General features: G+C 55.4%; 1 protein-coding gene across 1 annotated transcript in view; it reads right to left on the bottom strand.

Annotated features, from left to right (window-relative positions):
• LOC144723547 (sodium/potassium/calcium exchanger 3-like) overlaps nt 1–18225 on the bottom strand; it is a 140882-nt gene that overhangs the window by 34864 nt on the left and 87793 nt on the right. Inside the window, exons 11-15 of the mRNA XM_078602382.1 lie at nt 16331–16509; nt 12155–12533; nt 7656–7822; nt 6783–6897; nt 2850–2962 (exon numbers count right to left, since the gene is read on the bottom strand). Coding sequence (XP_078458508.1) covers nt 2850–2962; nt 6783–6897; nt 7656–7822; nt 12155–12533; nt 16331–16509 — 953 coding nt within the window. The remainder of the gene's footprint in view (nt 1–2849; nt 2963–6782; nt 6898–7655; nt 7823–12154; nt 12534–16330; nt 16510–18225) is intronic.

The following is an 18225-nucleotide window of genomic DNA, read 5'->3' as shown; positions in this document are numbered from 1 at the left end:
TCCACAGGTGCACATGCACAGGTACACGTGCACAGGTACGCATGCACAGGTACGCACGCACAGGTACGCACGCACAGGTACGCATGCACAGGTACGCACGCACAGGTACGCACGCACAGGGACACATGCAAAGGGACGCGCGCGCGCATCCTGCCAGGTGGCTCAGCGCAAGAGAAAGCGGCTCGCAATCGGGGGGGTTGCAAGTTCAAATTCTGGCTGGTTGGACGTTGATTTCTCATCCTTGGGTAAGAAGTCAACGGTGAATATCTTAGAGGCAGACTCGCCCCTGCCAAAGGAATGTGGAATTCCCACCACCGGATGCAGGCACCGCCTTAATAACGGTCCCTAGAGCAGGAAATAATTTTGAAGCTATTTGTTGGAGAGCAGTAGCTGGATATAAGCACACAAAGGCCATCACCAAGTAAGCAAATGAAATAAACAAATTATTTGGTGATGCTTCTGCGTTGGCAGTGGTGCACAGACATTATTAACAAAAAAACACACCGCATCCATCAAATAGTTCACATGCTATGAAAAAGGGCCATTGCCCTTAAAGTCGCCTATTATATACTTTTCCTTTTAAGGCCACACAGTGTTATTGACGAACGTGTTGATTTGATATTTATTTGAGAACTGTGCTTACAGCCAACTTCGAGGGCACCGGAGGATTCTAAATCTGTGGGCGCGTGCATTTTCTAACCGTCGACGTTTGCAAACTCTTCCTTTGCTCGTGAAGTGTCCCGGCAAGGATGGTGGCTAGTGGGATTGGACGGGGTGGACGGCGGGGTGCCACTGCTCACCGACGGCAGGGGTGGAATGCGCGGAATCGTCTTTGTCAGAAATCGCGTGAAGCTTAAGTAGCCTCCTTGGATTCCAGGTGCTCAGTGCGGGATTTTTATACAAACATTATTGACGTTCTGGGGCCAAGGGGCTCCTTAAAGGGGCCGGGTGGAACTTTACATCGTGCGGCGCCTATCGACCCCACATTGCCGATCGTGGATAAAGCTTTCATCTTCCCCTGGCGCGCACAACCCGTGCACACAACACGCGAGCACAACCCGTGCACAACCCGTGCGCAACACGTGCACACAACACGTGCACACAACACGTGCACACAACACGTGCACACAACACGTGCACAACACGTGCACACAACACGTGCACACAACACGTGCACACAACACGCGCACACAATACGCGCACACAACCCGTGGGCGCAACTTGCACGCACAACACGCGCGCACAACGCACGCGCACAAACACACAAAACACACGCACATGATACGTGCACACAACGCGCACGCACGACACACGAACACACAAAACACACGCGCGCGCGACACGCGGGCGCGTGCGATCAGCGGTTCAGCACAATTCCTCCGGAATCTCAGAATTCAACGGACATGGGGCTTGGGGCTCAAAGCGTCGTAGCATCGAACGTTTGGACGTCTCGGGATTCGGTGGCCACGGGGCCCCTGCTTCAGTGGGAAACGTGGCCGGGCGACCGTCAGTTACTGGAGTTGGGGCCTGGGCCATCAAACGTCCACGTGGCCCACCCAGGCTCACACCCTCCTCAGACTGAATACCTGGGTGTTGGACAGCTGTTTTAGCTGAGAATGGACTAAATTACGAACGATTTCTTTTTCTTATTTTATTTTACCAAGTAAGGCCGACTCTGAGCTATGGCAGCTCTTTTTAAGAAGCGACCTGGCCACAAGTGAAAGCTCAACGAAGTGGCTTATCACGTGGAAATGTATAGCGGCCAAATGCTCTAAACGCTTGTTTATAAATGTGGAGGGAAAAGCCGGAGGAACCAGGAGAAATAATATATAACGTCTGTGGGTTACATCACACGTGACCCAGATGAAACGCCGAGCTGTCTGCTCTGCTGATAATTATAGTTTTCGGTACATGTTGGGACTTGCGTTAATGATATAAATTAATTAGTATCGTGGATTCATTTTTTTACCAATTTCTCACTTCAAACAGAGGCTTATGCTGCTTTCAATGAGCTCCCACCTCTTCACAAACACAGCGAGTCGGTGCTGCGAGTTCAAATCCTGATTTGGGGAGTTCACCCAGCCCATCATCTCCTCCTTCCAGGGTCAATAAAATTAGCATCACCTTGGTGTGCGAGGTCAACAGTTGTTGTTCTATAGATAAGACTCGCCACCTGCCATAGTAATGTGGAATTTCCACCGCAGGCTCTGCGGTGGAAATGTCCACTCGAGCAGGCAACCGCAGCGGCGGCGGAGAGCGATCGTCAAGAGCGGCGACGCGAGGCGCTAAACGGAGGCACCCCTCGCTTAGCGTTTTAATTCCGTTGGCGCGCCAGGGGACTTATTTTAGACTCGTGCGAGCCGGGCGCGATAAATGATGATTGAGGTCTCCTTCAGCCCCCACCGGGGTTGCCGTAGCGCCGCCCCCCCCCCCCCCGCGGGGGTTGCTATAGCGCCCCCCTACCGGGGTTGCCATAGCGCCCCCCTACCGGGGTTGCCATAGCGCCCCCCTACCGGGGTTGCCATAGCGCCCCCCTACCGGGGTTGCCATAGCGCCCCCCCCGCGGGGGTTGCCATATCGCCACCCTACCCGGGTTGCCATAGCGCCACCCTACCGGGGTTGCCATAGCGCCCCCCTACCGGGGTTGCCATAGCGCCCCCCCCGCGGGGGTTGCCATAGCGCCCCCCTACCGGGGTTGCCATATCGCCACCCTACCCGGGTTGCCATAGCGCCACCCTACCGGGGTTGCCGTAGTGCCCCCCCGTGAGGCTGGCCTTAGCGCCCCCCCCCCCCCCCAGGGTTGCCGTGACGCCCCCCATGAGGGTTGCCGTAGCGATGTTCATTCTCACCTGGGAGCCGTGATTCACCGCCAGCGTCTGCAGGGCCCAGGGGAAGCCGAGGCCCACGAGGATATCGAAGACGTTGCTCCCGATGGAGTTCGACACGGCCATGTCGCCCAGCCCTGTTGGTGGTGGTGTAGGGCAGCAGGGATAGAGGGGGGGGGGGGGAGGGGTTAGAGACGGGGGGGGGGAAGGAAGGGGAGCGGAGGAGGCTGGTGCTGGGACACACATTCGTGCACACACACATGCCAAACCGCCACCACCACAGCGACAAAGATCCCCCGTATAGCCTTAACAGACTGTTGGGGCAAGTGCTGTTAAATTTCGATTTAAAGCTTTCGTGACTGCAGGGATTCATCTTCTTGGTTCTTTCGGTAAAGTCACGTAGAAGGGAAGTAATAAAATAATAAAAATAAAACATAATAAAACAATTCTCACTAGTGCTGTTAGCGAGCACCTATTAAGGCTGGAACGTCACACGAGGGGGTGGGTGGCCAGCACCACGCACGACCGCCTTCGTCTCCCGAGTGACGATGTTTACTCACCGCACCAGGTACTCATTTGAGGCTGAGTTGACCTAGGAGATGCCCAGGACTGGTTAAAATAATTCTCACCGGTGTTGGCCATGAGCGGGAATCGAACTCGGGTCGCCGAGTTCACAGCGCAGCATGCTAACCGCTACACCACCGCTCCCCACAGCGACACACACGCACACACGCCGCGTGGTATTAAAACGCCATTCCGAATGCCGGCAGATAATCCATACTAAGTGGGGCACATGTGGCGCTTCTCATCATAGGTGGCACCTCTGGCAGCAACTACACATTACCAGCCCCTGCCACCACCACCACCGCCCCCCCCCTCCTCCCTCGTGCCCCCCTCCCTCAGCACCCGCCCCGGAGCGATCCGGGGGAGGAGAGCGGCGTTCACACAAAATGCTGCTACGAGCAGTTTTGAGATCAGAATTCATTTTGGTGCAGCGCGGCTTGGATTTATGCGGCGTGTAAAATGCGGCCGCATCTCCAGAGGTTGCACGGAAGCAGTTGGGGGCGGGGGGGGGGTATTGTATAGAGAGAAAGACAGAGAGAGACAGAGAGAGAGGCAGAAGAAAACGGCTGGTGTTAAGCTCACACACGGACATCTGCAGGGGAGTCGACAGCACGGATGGCAGAGGGAAACGAGTTCCAGACGACGGGGAGTATGGAGGAGAATGAGCGACTTCTCACCGAGTGAAGGGGGATGCAGGAGAGTGCATGGAGTGGTGTGAGATGGGAGGGGAGAGGTAGGAGAGTGTGTGGAGGGGAGTGGTGTGAGATGGGAGGGGAGAGGTAGGAGAGTGGGTGGAGGGGAGTGGAGTGAGATGGGAGGGGAGAGGTAGGAGAGTGGGTGGAGGGGAGTGGTGTGAGATGGGAGGGGAGAGGTAGGAGAGTGGGTGGAGGGGAGTGGAGTGAGATAAGAGGGGTGAGGTAGGAGAGTGGGTGGAGGTGAGTGGAGTGAGATGAGAGGGGTGAGGTTGGAGAGTGGGGGGAGGGGAGTGCAGTGAGATGAGAGGGGTGAGGTAGGAGAGTGGGGGGAGGGGAGTGCAGTGAGATGAGAGGGGTGAGGTAGGAGAGTGGGGGGAGGGGAGTGCAGTGAGATGAGAGGGGTGAGGTAGGAGAGTGAGTGGAGGCGAGTGGAGTGAGATGATAGGGGTGAGGTAGGAGAGTGCGTGGACGGGAGTGGAGTGAGATGAGAGGGGTGAGGTAGGAGAGTGGGGGGAGGGGAGTGCAGTGAGATGAGAGGGGTGAGGTAGGAGAGTGAGTGGAGGCGAGTGGAGTGAGATGATAGGGGTGAGGTAGGAGAGTGCGTGGACGGGAGTGGAGTGAGATGAGAGGGGAGAGATAGGAGAGTGTGTGGAGGGGAGTGGAGTGAGATGGGAGGGGAGAGGTAGGAGAGTGGGTGGAGGGGAGTGGTGTGAGATGGGAGGGGAGAGGTAGGAGAGTGGGTGGAGGGGAGTGGAGTGAGATAAGAGGGATGAGGTTGGAGAGTGGGTGGAGGGGAGTGGAGTGAGATGAGAGGGGTGAGGTTGGAGAGTGGGTGGAGGGGAGTGCAGTGAGATAAGAGGGGTGAGGTAGGAGAGTGGGGGAGGGGAGTGCAGTGAGATGAGAGGGGTGAGGTAGGAGAGTGAGTGGAGGCGAGTGGAGTGAGATGATAGGGGTGAGGTAGGAGAGTGGGGGGAGGGGAGTGCAGTGAGATGAGAGGGGTGAGGTAGGAGAGTGAGTGGAGGCGAGAGGAGTGAGATGATAGGGGTGAGGTAGGAGAGTGGGTAAAGGAGAGTGGAGTGAGATGAGAGGGGTGAGGTAGGAGAGTGCATGGAGGGGAGTGGAGTGAGATGAGAGGGGTGAGGTAGGAGAGTGGGTGGAGGGGAGTGGAGTGAGATGGGAGGGGAGAGGTAGGAGAGTGGGTGGAGGGGAGTGGAGTGAGATGAGAGGGGTGAGGTAGGAGAGTGCATGGAGGGGAGTGGAGTGAGATGAGAGGGGTGAGGTAGGAGAGTGGGTGGAGGGGAGTGGAGTGAGATGGGAGGGGAGAGGTAGGAGAGTGGGTGGAGGGGAGTGGAGTGAGATGAGAGGGGTGAGGTAGGAGAGTGGGTGGAGGAGAGTGGAGTGAGATGAGAGGGGTGAGGTAGGAGAGTGCATGGAGGAGAGTGGAGTGAGATGAGAGTGGTGAGGTAGGAGAGTGGGTGGAGGGGAGTGGAGTGAGATGAGAGGGGAGAGAAGGCAGGCGGGAGTTCAGAGGGTCTAGAGGACTGCGAGTGCGATCTTGACATTGTTTTGAGTTTCCTACGGTGCTGATGATTGTGCAGTGTGACGCAGCAGTTGCTGCCACTCGCCTCTGCTGCAGCTCCCTGCTGGGGGAGGGGGGGCCTGGTGGGGGGGGGCTGGAGGGAGAGGCACCAGGTGGGGGAGTGGGGGCTTGCACGCTGCTTGTGAAATTCTGTTCGCTGTACGTTCCGTGACCGTCCTCCCAACGGTTTTCATTTGCACGATGGCTCAGGACAAGATATCTCCGCAATCCCTCTGCCGGGATTAGGGATTTATTATCGTGCTGGAACCCCACCTCGTAGCCCGCCAGCCCTCATCACCCTCTGCTTACTGTCGCAGAAAATGTAATGTCTACGCCTCACGTGTCCGTGCTTTTGTAATGCCGTCCTTTTTATATATATATAACATGTCTGCTCACAAGTTCTAGTTTAAAGAGCCGTATCGTTTCAAATAGCCGGTGCCGCTTGCGACTCGCGCTGCGATAAGTAAGGGTTTAGATGACTCGCGCCATCGCCATCACCGTCGGCATCGGCATCATCGCCAGCGTTTCCATGATAATCGTCAGAAATATCACCACACGGCATTCAAAATGTAAACGTGTGCTTTTCTCGCGATGATCACCGATACGATGGTGGTGACAGTGACGACGGACAGTTGATCACGTTCCACCGAGGAGGTGGAGCGACGAAATCGGCTCGCTCGTGTCCACGGGGTGCCGGAGGCGGATTGTCACGACGCTGGATTAAGCAGAGGTGACGGTGGCTTGGGGCAGGCAGTGGATTGACCGTGCCTGGTAAAGCTCACTGAGCCTATATTGCTGTTTTTCTGAAGCAACCTGGCCACAAATAATATATAAAAAAGTGGCTTATCACGTGGACATTTACAGTAGCAGCCAAAGACTCTAAACGCACGTAGATTCTAAATGTGTGGGGAAAAACTGGAGCACCCGGAGAAAAATCCACGTGACCACTGGGAGAGAGAGAGAGACATGCAAACTCCAAATATACAGCAGGCGCCAAGGGGTTGGAATCGCACCCACAACCTCCTGTATACCAGGCGAGGTAGTTAACATCTCGCCACTGCGGCACCCCATTGACGACGCCGCGAGTTCACACTCCTGCCGAGCAACGACGACGCTCACCCTGCCTGGCCACGATGAGGCTGGCCATGCAGTCCGGCACGCTCGTCCCGGCCGCCAGGAAGGTGATGCCCATGATGACGTCGGGAATGCCCAGCGTGTACCCGATAATGGTGACCTTCATCCACGAATGGAGAGATGGAGGAGGGCAAGGAGACAGACAGAGAACAGAAACCACCGCCGATATCAACAAATAAATAACCATGAAAGTCACGGGCCTCATTAGAGAGAGGCGAGACGCACTTCGTTTCCACCGCGCGGCAACGCGACGCCTTCTGCTCGTGAATTGAACGGGGACCGCGTCGCGTTCCCTCACGTCCCCCGGCTGAGCCTCGCCGCAGCAAGCAGCCCCCGCCGGAGATTCCCAACTTCGTGCACTGGAGGTCAGCAGCGCGAGATGCACTTGCCCCCCCCCCCACCTCTCCCCTACCACCACTCCCCACCTCCCCCCACCACGGGACAGGCGCGGTGTGATAACACCACCAAAGACAAAGATCCCCCCGTACGGCCCTAGCGGAGAGCTGTCAGCGAGCTACATAAGCTTCACGCGATCATCGGGACACTTGTATATACAAATAAAAAAAATCACGCACCGAGCAAGCGGAATACAAGGAGGCGACTCAAGCTTCACGCGATTTTTTGGCAAAGACGACTCCACCCCCGGGATCATCTCTCGTTCAAACCCCGCCGTGGGTGAGCAGTGGGCACGCCGCGGTCAACCCCCTCCCGCCGTCCCTTTAGCCGCGATGGTTGTCGGGGCGAGCACTATCGGCGAGCACCTGCGAAGAAGGGGCGGCCCCCCACAAGGGGATGCCGCGCTTCCCCGACACTCCGTTGGCGGCCTGCATGCGCCGCTGGAGCTTGCACGCGACTCACCATCCAGACCATGACGTAGGAGAAAATCGCGATCCAGAGCGTGGACAGGATGAAGGTGGCCATGAACCAGCTCTCCCAGCGCGGCTGGGCCACGTTGGGCACCGTCAGGTAGAGCAGCAGCGCCAGCGGCCACGACACCAGCCACTTGAAGCGGGCGAGGTAGCCGTCTGCACGCGATTGCGCGGGGGGAACGGCACCCCGTCAAGCGGCACAGCGATGGCGTTTCGAACAGCGCGCGGAACAGCACACGGAACAGCGCACAAGACAGCGCATGGAACAGCGCGCGGAACAGCGCACAAAACAGCACACGCAACAGCGCACGGAACACACGGAAGAGCGTGTGGAACAACGTGTCAAACAGTGTATTGAACAGCGCATAGAACAACAGCTCATGGAACAACAGCGCATCGAAGATTGCGTCGGACAGCATGTCGAACGACGCATGGAACAGCACATCGAACAGTGCGTCGAACAGCACATTCAAAACAACAACACGCACTCAACAAAGCCACTCGCTCCCGAGCTGGGCGATTGCGTGGCTTATGCAGACAAGGATGCTGCCGTGGTGCGGTGGTTCGCACAGTGGACATGCAATCGACAATTCGCCGGTTGGATCTCCCGGCGTGGCAGTGGAGACAATGGGGCAGTCTAAATGGTTGCACCACCAAGCCGTTCAGCAGGTCGCGTGCGGTGGGGTCAAGTGTGGAAGAGTAGGCCAAATACCCTCCCTGCAGAAGCTCCCTCGAGCATGTGCAAACAGTCAGTGTGAGCGAGCTGCACCTTTACCTGGTGGGGTCAAGTGTGGAAGAGTAGGCCAAATACCCTCTCTGGAGGGGCTTTCTAGAGCCCCCTCTAGCGGAGATCCTTCCTGCAATCCGTAGCTCCACGCCTTCACCAACCCGCACTCGGCAGCCTGGCTAAGTGCGGCTAAATTGTGTGCTCTTCTTGCGTACGACGGCAGATACGTTCAGGAGCTCAACGCCAACGTTGAGGTTTTTCTGGCCACGACGAGAGGGCTTCAAGGGAGTTAAGACGTCCTGAAACGAGTTCCAGCCAGCGGCACCGTACGGCATGGGAAGGCCGTCCAATCCAGCAGCGGGTTGACCGCGGGGTGGCGGAGAGCGAGCGCCGTACAACCGGAGCGTGACAATGCGGTCACCGCAGACACTCGTCCCGCGTCAGAGATGACATCGCCGTTTGTGTCGGCGGCCGTTTGGGAAACAGAAGAGGTTTTTTTTTTTTTAGCCGGTAATGGTTTCGTTTAAATGAGGCCATCGCCACGTCATTTGTCGGTGCCGGGGGCAATTGACCGTCATGCCCCCCGAGTTGCGTAGTTTTCCCAGGAAGGCGGGGGGGGGGGGCGGGTGTAGTGGGGTGGTGGTGGTGGGTGGGGGGGGAGCATCTGGGGAGAAACGAAGCCAGCGGAGTGGAACGCGCGTGTCGAGTCTACAAGGAGCGTTGCGCGGGCGGCCGCGATACGAGCACCGAACGGAGCATCAACGACGGCCCCCTCTTCCGCGAGCCGCCGTGATTAATGGGCCCCCATGCCCCCCACCCAGCCCCCCCCCCCCGCACGTTCACGCTCGCGTAAGAGAGACGACGTGCGAGAGGACAGCCCGGCGTTCCGCTTGCTCGTCACAGCTTGCGCCAAGGCAACCGGTCCCCATTCCTCGTTGTTGCTGATGTCCTTGGGAGGATTATCACAAGTCTACGCGGTCGTGCAGAAAAGTAAATACAAATATTTCTCTAAAGTTCACCAGCGAATGCCGGTTGGAGGTGAAGGCGCAGACCCTGCAACTGCACGTTCACGTCACTGTAGAAGCATCGATATCTGGCTCTACGTAACGATGGTTCTAAAGCTCTCGCTTTGAAACGAGTTAGCGAACCTCAACGGGCTTACAACTGGACTTTGGATTGGAATGGATTTCATGATTGTATCATTTGACGCAATAATAATTTAATTCGCATTGACGTCGAGTGGACATGGAATTTAAACCAAAGAGCGCTTTGCATTACCAGATGTTGGGGGAAATTGCATGCCTGCTGCCTCTAGTTAAGCTGCAAATTAATGACATTTAGGACAATTTTCGTTCGGTGGCTGCCAACTCGGACACCACAGTGGCTGAGATCTGTAAACGCAGTGTTGTGGCAGCCCCCTATATATACACACACACAATCGACGTAATGTTTCAAGATACGATATCGGTTTTCAGAGGGCCATGGTGTGTTTGTAATCGCACCTCGTGTGTGCGTGTGTGTGCGCGTCTTTGTGCTTTCCTGTACCTCCACCATACAAGCAGAGATTAAATCAGAGCAGAGGTTCGCTCAGAGCAGCGGCTCGCTCAGAGCAGCGGCTCGCTCAGAGCAGCGGCTCGCTCAGAGCAGAGGTTGACTCAGAGCAGCGGCTCGCTCAGAGCAGAGGTTGACTCCAACGCTCAACTGACACTCGCCCCTCATGGCAACTGTAACAACCTACAACGGCCACAGCTGCACATGCTGTCGGCCACACGATAATTAACGTATTAATTAGTAGGCATAATTATTATTATTATCGTCCGCTCATCTTGCCGAGACGAGACGACAGACGTTTTCATCGGCAGCGCGAATTGGAGGCCCCCCCTGCCCCCCATTAACCCCCCTTAACCTCCCTGCCCCCCCTCCTGTCCCCCCTGCCCCCCCCCCCCCCCCCCCCACTAAGAGCACCGCTGAGTCCAGGCCACGGGACCCGCTAGACGACAGAGTGGGTGGTGGTGGTGGGTGTGGTGGTGGTCACGTTGGCCCCAGGTGTAGGAGGGGAGGTTGGCCACACAGAGACCCTGGCCGCTACGGAACCACTGTTGATGACCTGTGATAGTCTACACATGACCTTCTAGAATAGTCTATGAATGATCTTCAACAATAGTATACACATGCCCTTCTACAAGTCTATATATGACCTTCCACAATGGATTACGTATGACCTCCTATAATCGTCTATATGTGACCTTCTACAATAGTATACACATGCCCTTCTACAAGTCTATACATGACCTTCTACAATAGCCTAGGCTTGCTTGAAGTTGCCTAATGGATAATACTACGTTGGACACGTTTATTCAGAACTCTTCACGATTGCGTTGGCTTTTCGACACCGTGGTACCACCGTATCCTGGTGACCCTTCATTCAACCTCACCAGCACGGCTGCTGCTTGCTGGATGCTGGAGAAAAAACGGGCGATGAACATCATCGGGGGAAGGTGTTACGTCCCTGTCCAGTTGGAATAATCCCCTCCCCCCCCTCCCTCCCCCAAATTTTTTTTCCAAATAAAAAAATAAATCAGACGGACCTGGGAACGCATGCAGCAAAAGGGCCTCTGATGACGATCACGGAACGTTGCGTTCACATTGAACGTCCCCCGTCCCTTAATTGGCGTGCTTCTTCTCAAAAGCAATCTTTCTCTCCGCTGCAGGTGAAGCAAAGCGCCACGCCGCAGGTCCCAATTTATCCACCGCCTCTTTCCCTCCCTCCCGCCCCCCGCCCCCCGCCCCCCTAGGCCTTCAAAAAGACCTCGAGGATGAAGTGAATTTTTGTGAACCACTTCCGGCGGCTTAGATCCGGCCGACGGTGGCTCAGCGGCAGAGCGAGCGGCTCGCCATCGGAAGGCCGTGGAGTTCAATCCCGCTTGGTGTTGTTGGCTATGAAGCGATTACCAATTTGTGGAGGGGGAAGTCAACAGTGGTCGTCCTTCGGATAAACTCGCCACCCCCCTTTCCGCCCCCTCCCGTCAGAGGAAAACGGAATTTCCACCGCTGGCTCAGGAGTTGTCGGCAGCAGATGAGCGCGCACTGCCTTATAAAGCTCATCTGAGCGAGGGATGCTGTTTTGACCTGACATATCGTTGATGGAGCCACCGGCGCTGCTCACGGAGAGCAGAAAATCTCTTCGGCATTGTTTTTTATGCAGCTTCATTGAATTAACCTGCTCCCGTGCTACACACGGACGGTGAACGCAGGTTTATTGGTTGGAGCGCAATTCTTGAAATATATTAGGAAATATAAAACGCATGAATAATTAATGAGAAACAGCCAATTCTTACATTTTCCTGTCAATTAAAGCACTGCATGGCTCCCGACATCCACGCTTAATTGGCTCGTTCCTTATCCGGCTACGAGTACAAATGTGGTTTCGCCTTAATGGGTGGAAGACATTTATTGTGAAAGATGAGCCTCACCCTCCTGCTTCTAAGCCACGAGTTCCATTACTGCTCACATTCTGTCTCTCCACATCATTCTACTCCCTGCCTTTTTTCGAGTCACATCCACCGTCCGTACATCGAGATGCACAGACTCACATAAAGATCCACAGATTCACATAGAGATCCACAGACTTAAACCACACGTCCAAAACCGCGGTTGCAAACATCACCTCCGCTCTGTCACACCGCATCACGATGCACCGCATCACACCGCGTCGCTCCACGTCACCGCACCGCGTCACACCGCACGATCGCATTGCTCACCGGGCACAACGCACGGCGAGGACACTCCCTCGTCGTCCTCCTCCTCCTCCTCGCAGCCTGCGCCCTCTTTCCCCGCGCCCTCTTTCCCCGCGCCCTCCTTCCCCGGGCCCTCCTTCCCCGGGCCGTCTTTCGTCCGCCCGTCGTTGCCCACGGCCGCCACCGTCACCTCCGCCGCTGCCGCTACCACCGCTCCCCCCGGCGAGACGGCGCCATTCTCCGCGTCGCCGCCACCGCCGCTGTTCGCCGGCGCGGCGGTGGCGCCCGCCACGGCGTCGCCGCCGCCGCTCGCGTTGGCGCCCGAGCGGTACTTGCGCTGGATCTTGTGGGCGACCTCGCACTCGCTGCAGGCGACTCCGCGCCCGCGCAACAGCCGCTGCCTCTGCTCGGTCGGGGGGGGGGGGGGACACGCGCGCGCAGCACTCAGGGTGTACCGCCGGCGCGTCGTGTCGACGCACGGACGCACACGCGAGCAGAGGCGTCGCCGACAACTGGGGACTTCTGGACATGGGGACAGCACCGTAGGAGTATCACACACCGACGATGAGTGCATGGGTGTATGTTGAACTTCTTTCGCACCGTACGTAGCCAGCTGTGCTAATTGGATGTGCGTGGAAAGCACAAAATAAACTAACGTGATGGTTAATGGTAGATTTGTTTGTTACAACCCAGGTGAATCACTCAGCAGCTGTTCATTTTCATCAGCAGCAGCAACCATTTTCCATCCACTGCTGGAGGCCTTCATCCAGCAGCGAAGAGACCATGGCTGCAACATTCCGGCACGGCCCTGCAATGCCACAATCCACGCGATGTGGTTGCCAGCGATCACCGCCAAGCACAACACGCGCCGCTTGCTAATAGGGGCAGGCACGGGTCACCAGCCCTGACGTACGGACCAGAAACGTTGACACTGGCCAAGAATAAGGAACGGAAAACTATATAAATATAAAATATTTTACCAGGTGAGGCCCAGTGAGCCATGTAGCTCTTTTTCAGAAGTGACCTGGCTATAAATGATAGCTCAACGAAGTGGGCTTATCATTGATAGCAACCAAACAGTCAAAACAACTGTTTCTAAATAGAGAGGGAAAACCAGAGGAACCGGAAAAAATCCACACGACCACTTGAAGAGAGACGCGCAAACTCGAAAATACACAGCAGGCGTCAGGATAGGGATCGAACCCACGACCTCATGCACACCAGGCGAGGTAGTTAACATCTCCTAGCCACCGTGGCGCCCTAAAGCTGAGGAGTGGACAAAAAATAATTGTGAGAAGCATGTTTGGTGTGACACTGGGACAGAGAGAGGGGGGCACATGGAGCAGGGAACACGTGCTGGAGAGATCTCTTCATTTGACTGTTCACGAAAGCAAGGTCGAGGCATGGGCCATGGCGGACGGGCGAGACCGCTGATGAAATGCCAGCTGTGACAGGAACGCACCCTACAGGATGTACACCGCAGACACGGAATGGTGCGATCACTCCAGTCCGGGAGATGGATTGTGGCATTGCATGCTGGGGGGGGGGGGGGGGGGGGTGGGGGGGGTAGAGGAAGGGCCTTCATTCATCCAGCAGTGGACAGAGCGTGGCTCATGATGGTGATGATGATGGTGGTGAGCAGCTGCCATCGGGCACGAGCATGGCTGTGTAATCGCTGTGAACTTTGACCATGAGGTCACGCTCATGACATACAAAGTTCTTGCCACAAATGAACCACAACACCTTGCTGATCTCGTCAAGGAGCATAAGCCATCACGCGAACTCCGGTCACGCTCAACGAAAGCAGCAGCTTTTGGCTAGCCCTCGAACAAAGACGTTGGTCATCGCACGCTTCCAGATGCGCTTCTGCGGTCATCTGGAACGCTCTCTCCTTCCGATGTTAGGAAGCCACTGTAGCTGTGCACTTTAAAATCATCTAAATTGACAAACTAATTTCTTCACAACTGCTTTTTTGTTTGTTTAGTGTTATCCTTCTCCCGCACCTCCGATTAGCACGGTTGGCTACGTACGGTGCGAAAGAAGTTCAACACACACACGTACGTACGTACACAGCAACGCGACTTGTGACGGGGCTGCGGTTGCAGCTCTTATTCGTGACAAAAAAGACAAAGATCCCCCAAGTAGCCTTAGCAGACTTTTCGGGGGCAAGTGCTGTTTTGCGATGAGCACCTATGCAGGCCGGCACGGCGCACGACGGAGTGGGTGGCCAGCACCACGCCCGGCCGGCCCGTGACCAGTTCAGATAATCGTCACGAGTGTTGGTGGCTGTGGGCAGGAATCAAGCTCGGGTCGCCGGGTTCGTAGCGCGGCACGCTAACCGCTACGCGACCGCTCCCCGCACACGCACACGCACGCACACACTAAAAAACACCACTAAAATAGAGGGATTACATCTGTACATGATGGCAAAAGCGGGTTTGTAAAAAGACCAGAACGCTAATTGAGCGGACGTCTGAATAGAAGACGAATGCCAGCAACAGCTGTGGAGGCGACAATGCCCCCTTTGTGAGCCGGATGGAGGAGTGGGGAAGTGGACGGCAGCCCCGTCGATGGGAGAGGGGGGGGAGGATTGGGGGGATACGAAACCCCCCCCCCCCCACAGTCTAAATTATTATAATGCGTAGTAGCAGGCTTTCGCAACCAATATCAGCTATAAGAGGTTTTTTTGGGTTAGATCGCGTAAATATATAAATGTGTCGTTAAACCCACCACCACCCGACACAGCCAACTAGTAAGGGTTGTCATTTAAACAGAAGGTGGGCAATTAGTCACTAGTACAGCACTAACGGGTGTGTTGGAGAGCCCAGCCACAACATTTACAAACCGAGTACAGCGTTTCGCCAGTAATTACAACTCGCTTCATCAGGCAACAGCCAGATTCGTGGAGAAATCCTCCTGTTTCGTTCCTTATATAGAGGCGTAGATGTGGTGACCACACTTGTGCACTCTCCAACACACCGGTGTGCTGTAATAGTGACGAATTGGCACGTTCTGTTTACATGAGAACCCTTACTAGTTGGCTGTGTCAGGTGGTGGCGGGTTTAACGACACATTTATATATTTACCGGTACGCAATCTAACTAAAAAAAAAAAATCTCTATTATGGATAAATTGTTATAGTCCGGTCAACGCAAGTTGGGCAAACGTTTACCGCCACGTTCGGGTTTTATTCAAACTTTGCCCCGTTCGTTAGACACCCATTACCATATCCAGCCTCACACACACACAGGGCCTGTGTGTGTGTGGGTATATGCATCTCTCTATATATACACACCCCCTGTGTGTGGATATTCATCTATACACACATACACACGAGGAGAATGCACGACGTACAAAAGCAGATAGCATCGTTGCTTGTTCTGTTCAGCGTTTAACGTTGGTTTAGAGTTCGTCTCTGACTAGCCCCCATCCTGAGTTTGTCTGCACTACAGGGTTGGTGGATAGAGTGAGCTAGCGGGAGGGAGGAGTGGGCTCGTGGATGGAGGAGTGGGTAGTGGATGGACTAGCATGATGGAGGAGTGGGTAGTGGATGGAGGAGTGGGTAGTGGATGGAGGAGTGGACTAGCATGATGGAGGAGTGGGTAGTGGATGGAGGAGTGGGTTAGTGGATGGAGGTGTGGGTAGTGGATGGAGGAGTGGGTAGTGGATGGACTAGCATGATGGAGGAGTGGGCAGTGGATGGAGGAGTGGGTAGTGGATGGACTAGCAGGATGGAGGAGTGGGCTAGTGGATGGAGGAGTGGGCTAGTGGATGGAGGAGTGGGTAGTGGATGGAGGAGTGGGTAGTGAATGGACTAGCAGGATGGAGGAGTGGGCTAGTGGATGGAGGAGTGGGCTAGTGGATGGAGGAGTGGGTAGTGAATGGACTAGCAGGATGGAGGAGTGGGCTAGTGGATGGAGGAGTGGGTAGTGGATGCAGGAGTGGGTAGTGGATGGGGGATTGGGCTCGTGGATGAACTTGCATGATGGAGGAGTGGTCTAGTGGATGGAGGAGTGGGCTAGTGGATGGAGGAGTGGTCTAGTGGATGGAGGAGTGGGTTAGTGGATGGAGGAGTGGGTAGTAGATGGACTAGCATGATGGAGGAGTGGGTAGTGGAAGAGGAGTGGGCTCATGGATGGACTAGCAGGATGCAGGAGTGGGCTAGTAGTATGGGGCTAGCGGGAATCAGGGAGCCGTCACCTCATTGATGAGCATGCGGCTGGCCATGCGGAGGCGCGTGCGCGGCCGGAAGTGGTTGGTGATCATGATGCGGAGCCCGGCCTCCGAGAAGTCCAGCTTGTGTGGACACACGGAGAGCAGCTCGTCCACCATAAGCACCGAGGTGCTGCGGCACATGTCCGCCACGTGGTTCGGGTTCACTGGGCCACGGCGACACCACGACACACACACCGCACACCACACACACCGCACAGACACAACAAAAACAACAGAATTACATTTACATCGATATTTACATGTGAGGCACTCTTAAATGCTCCGGCAACTCAATGTGCCTTTATCTCATCCCAATTATTCTCGATGTAATGTTGGCCTGAGGGACCCCCTGATGGCAACTGTGCCTGTGTAGTAAGTTCGAGGAGACGAGGTCGGAGTTGAGGCACACTCTGTTTATTAACTCAGTGACAGGCACAATAGTTGAAGGGGTAACAGCCCCTTCACCCGTACTATGGGAAACCCACCCTAGTACTATGCCCTCTGTCCTGTTCCCCAGTCCTCCTCTACTGGGCTACGGAAGACTGACTGATCTGGCCCTGGCAAGCACAGATCTCGGCACCAGCTAAGCCGGCCTTGCATGACAAGGTCAGAGGTCCGGGAGCTCTTGGGCCGCGCCGCTGGCTTACCCAGCTCGGCCCTGACAAGGGCAGCGAGACAGGGGAGTCCCAGGGCCTAATCTCCGAGTCTTCGATCTTCACTGGTCAGCTTCGTGTTGTACTGCCTCGAGCTCTCTGGCTCCCCGCCTTTTATAGGGATCCCCTCAGAGGGCCGGGGGCGTGGGGGATCACGCATGCGGACGTCGGTGCGACCACCCCGTGTGTGTGAGTGCACACACCCCTGTGTTTCTCGTCCGCCGTTTCTCCCGTAATAACCCCTACACCTGCAACAACCCTTCAAGGTGAAGGCCTCAACAGAGCGCTCGACTCTTTCAACCGCAATGTGTTGAACAAAACAAAGAAATACATTAAAACAACGAATTCATACTTTTAGGTTTTTTCGGTAAAGTCACGTAGGTAAAAATAAGTAATAAAATAAAAATTCTATAAATAATAATAGAAATAAAATTATAAATCACGACGTTTCGGAGGCAACACAAGTCTCCGTCATCAGGTGGAACCGTCACAGCCAGATTTACTGTATCAAGTGAGGCAAAAATTCCAAGATACAAGTTCTTAAATACAAGTTAAGGGAGGAGGAGAGGGGGAGGGGCTTATCTGAATGTGGTAGCCAATGAATGGAACGTATTGGGAGGGGGCGGGGCTAAAAGGGAGCAACAGGTGCACATGCTAGAAGAGAACGACAATGCACATGTTGCATTCCTACCCGTAAGCCATAACCACGTGTGGTGCAAGAGTCGCTAGTGAGCGAGCACCTAGGCTGGTACGGCCACACAAGAGGGGTGGAGCGGCCAGCCTGACACCCAGACGCCTCCTGTATTCCTCGTGCTCGTTTGAGGCGGAGTTGACCTCGGAGAGGCCCAGGACTGGTTCGGATATCCACTATCAATTGTAGCTGTGCGTGGGAATCGAACTCAGGTCGCCAGGTTTGGAACACGCTGCACTAGACACTGCGTCACCACAGCCCAAAGACACGCACACTCCCAAAGACACACTCGCACGCACGCACGTGTGCGTGTGTGCGTGCGTGCGTGCACACACACATACGGCACTCTTACGGGCTTCCCGAAACAGCCACCTGAGGTTGATAAATTAATCTTGGCATGGAAGCAATAAAAATGTATTCCTTTGGCTGCCGTGCACCAACAGTAATCTTGCTGTGCCGTTGTCCTCCAATTAGAAATGCACGGGGACGTGACTTTGTTGACGGCACGGCCGTGCGACGCAACTCGCGGAACAAGG

This window comes from Lampetra planeri, chromosome 18 (genome assembly GCF_965212315.1).
Source record: "Lampetra planeri chromosome 18, kcLamPlan1.2.h2, whole genome shotgun sequence".
Classification (NCBI taxonomy): Eukaryota; Metazoa; Chordata; class Hyperoartia; order Petromyzontiformes; family Petromyzontidae; genus Lampetra; species Lampetra planeri.
Note: the sequence above shows the minus strand (reverse complement) of the source record. Positions and strands in the feature narration are given on the sequence as shown.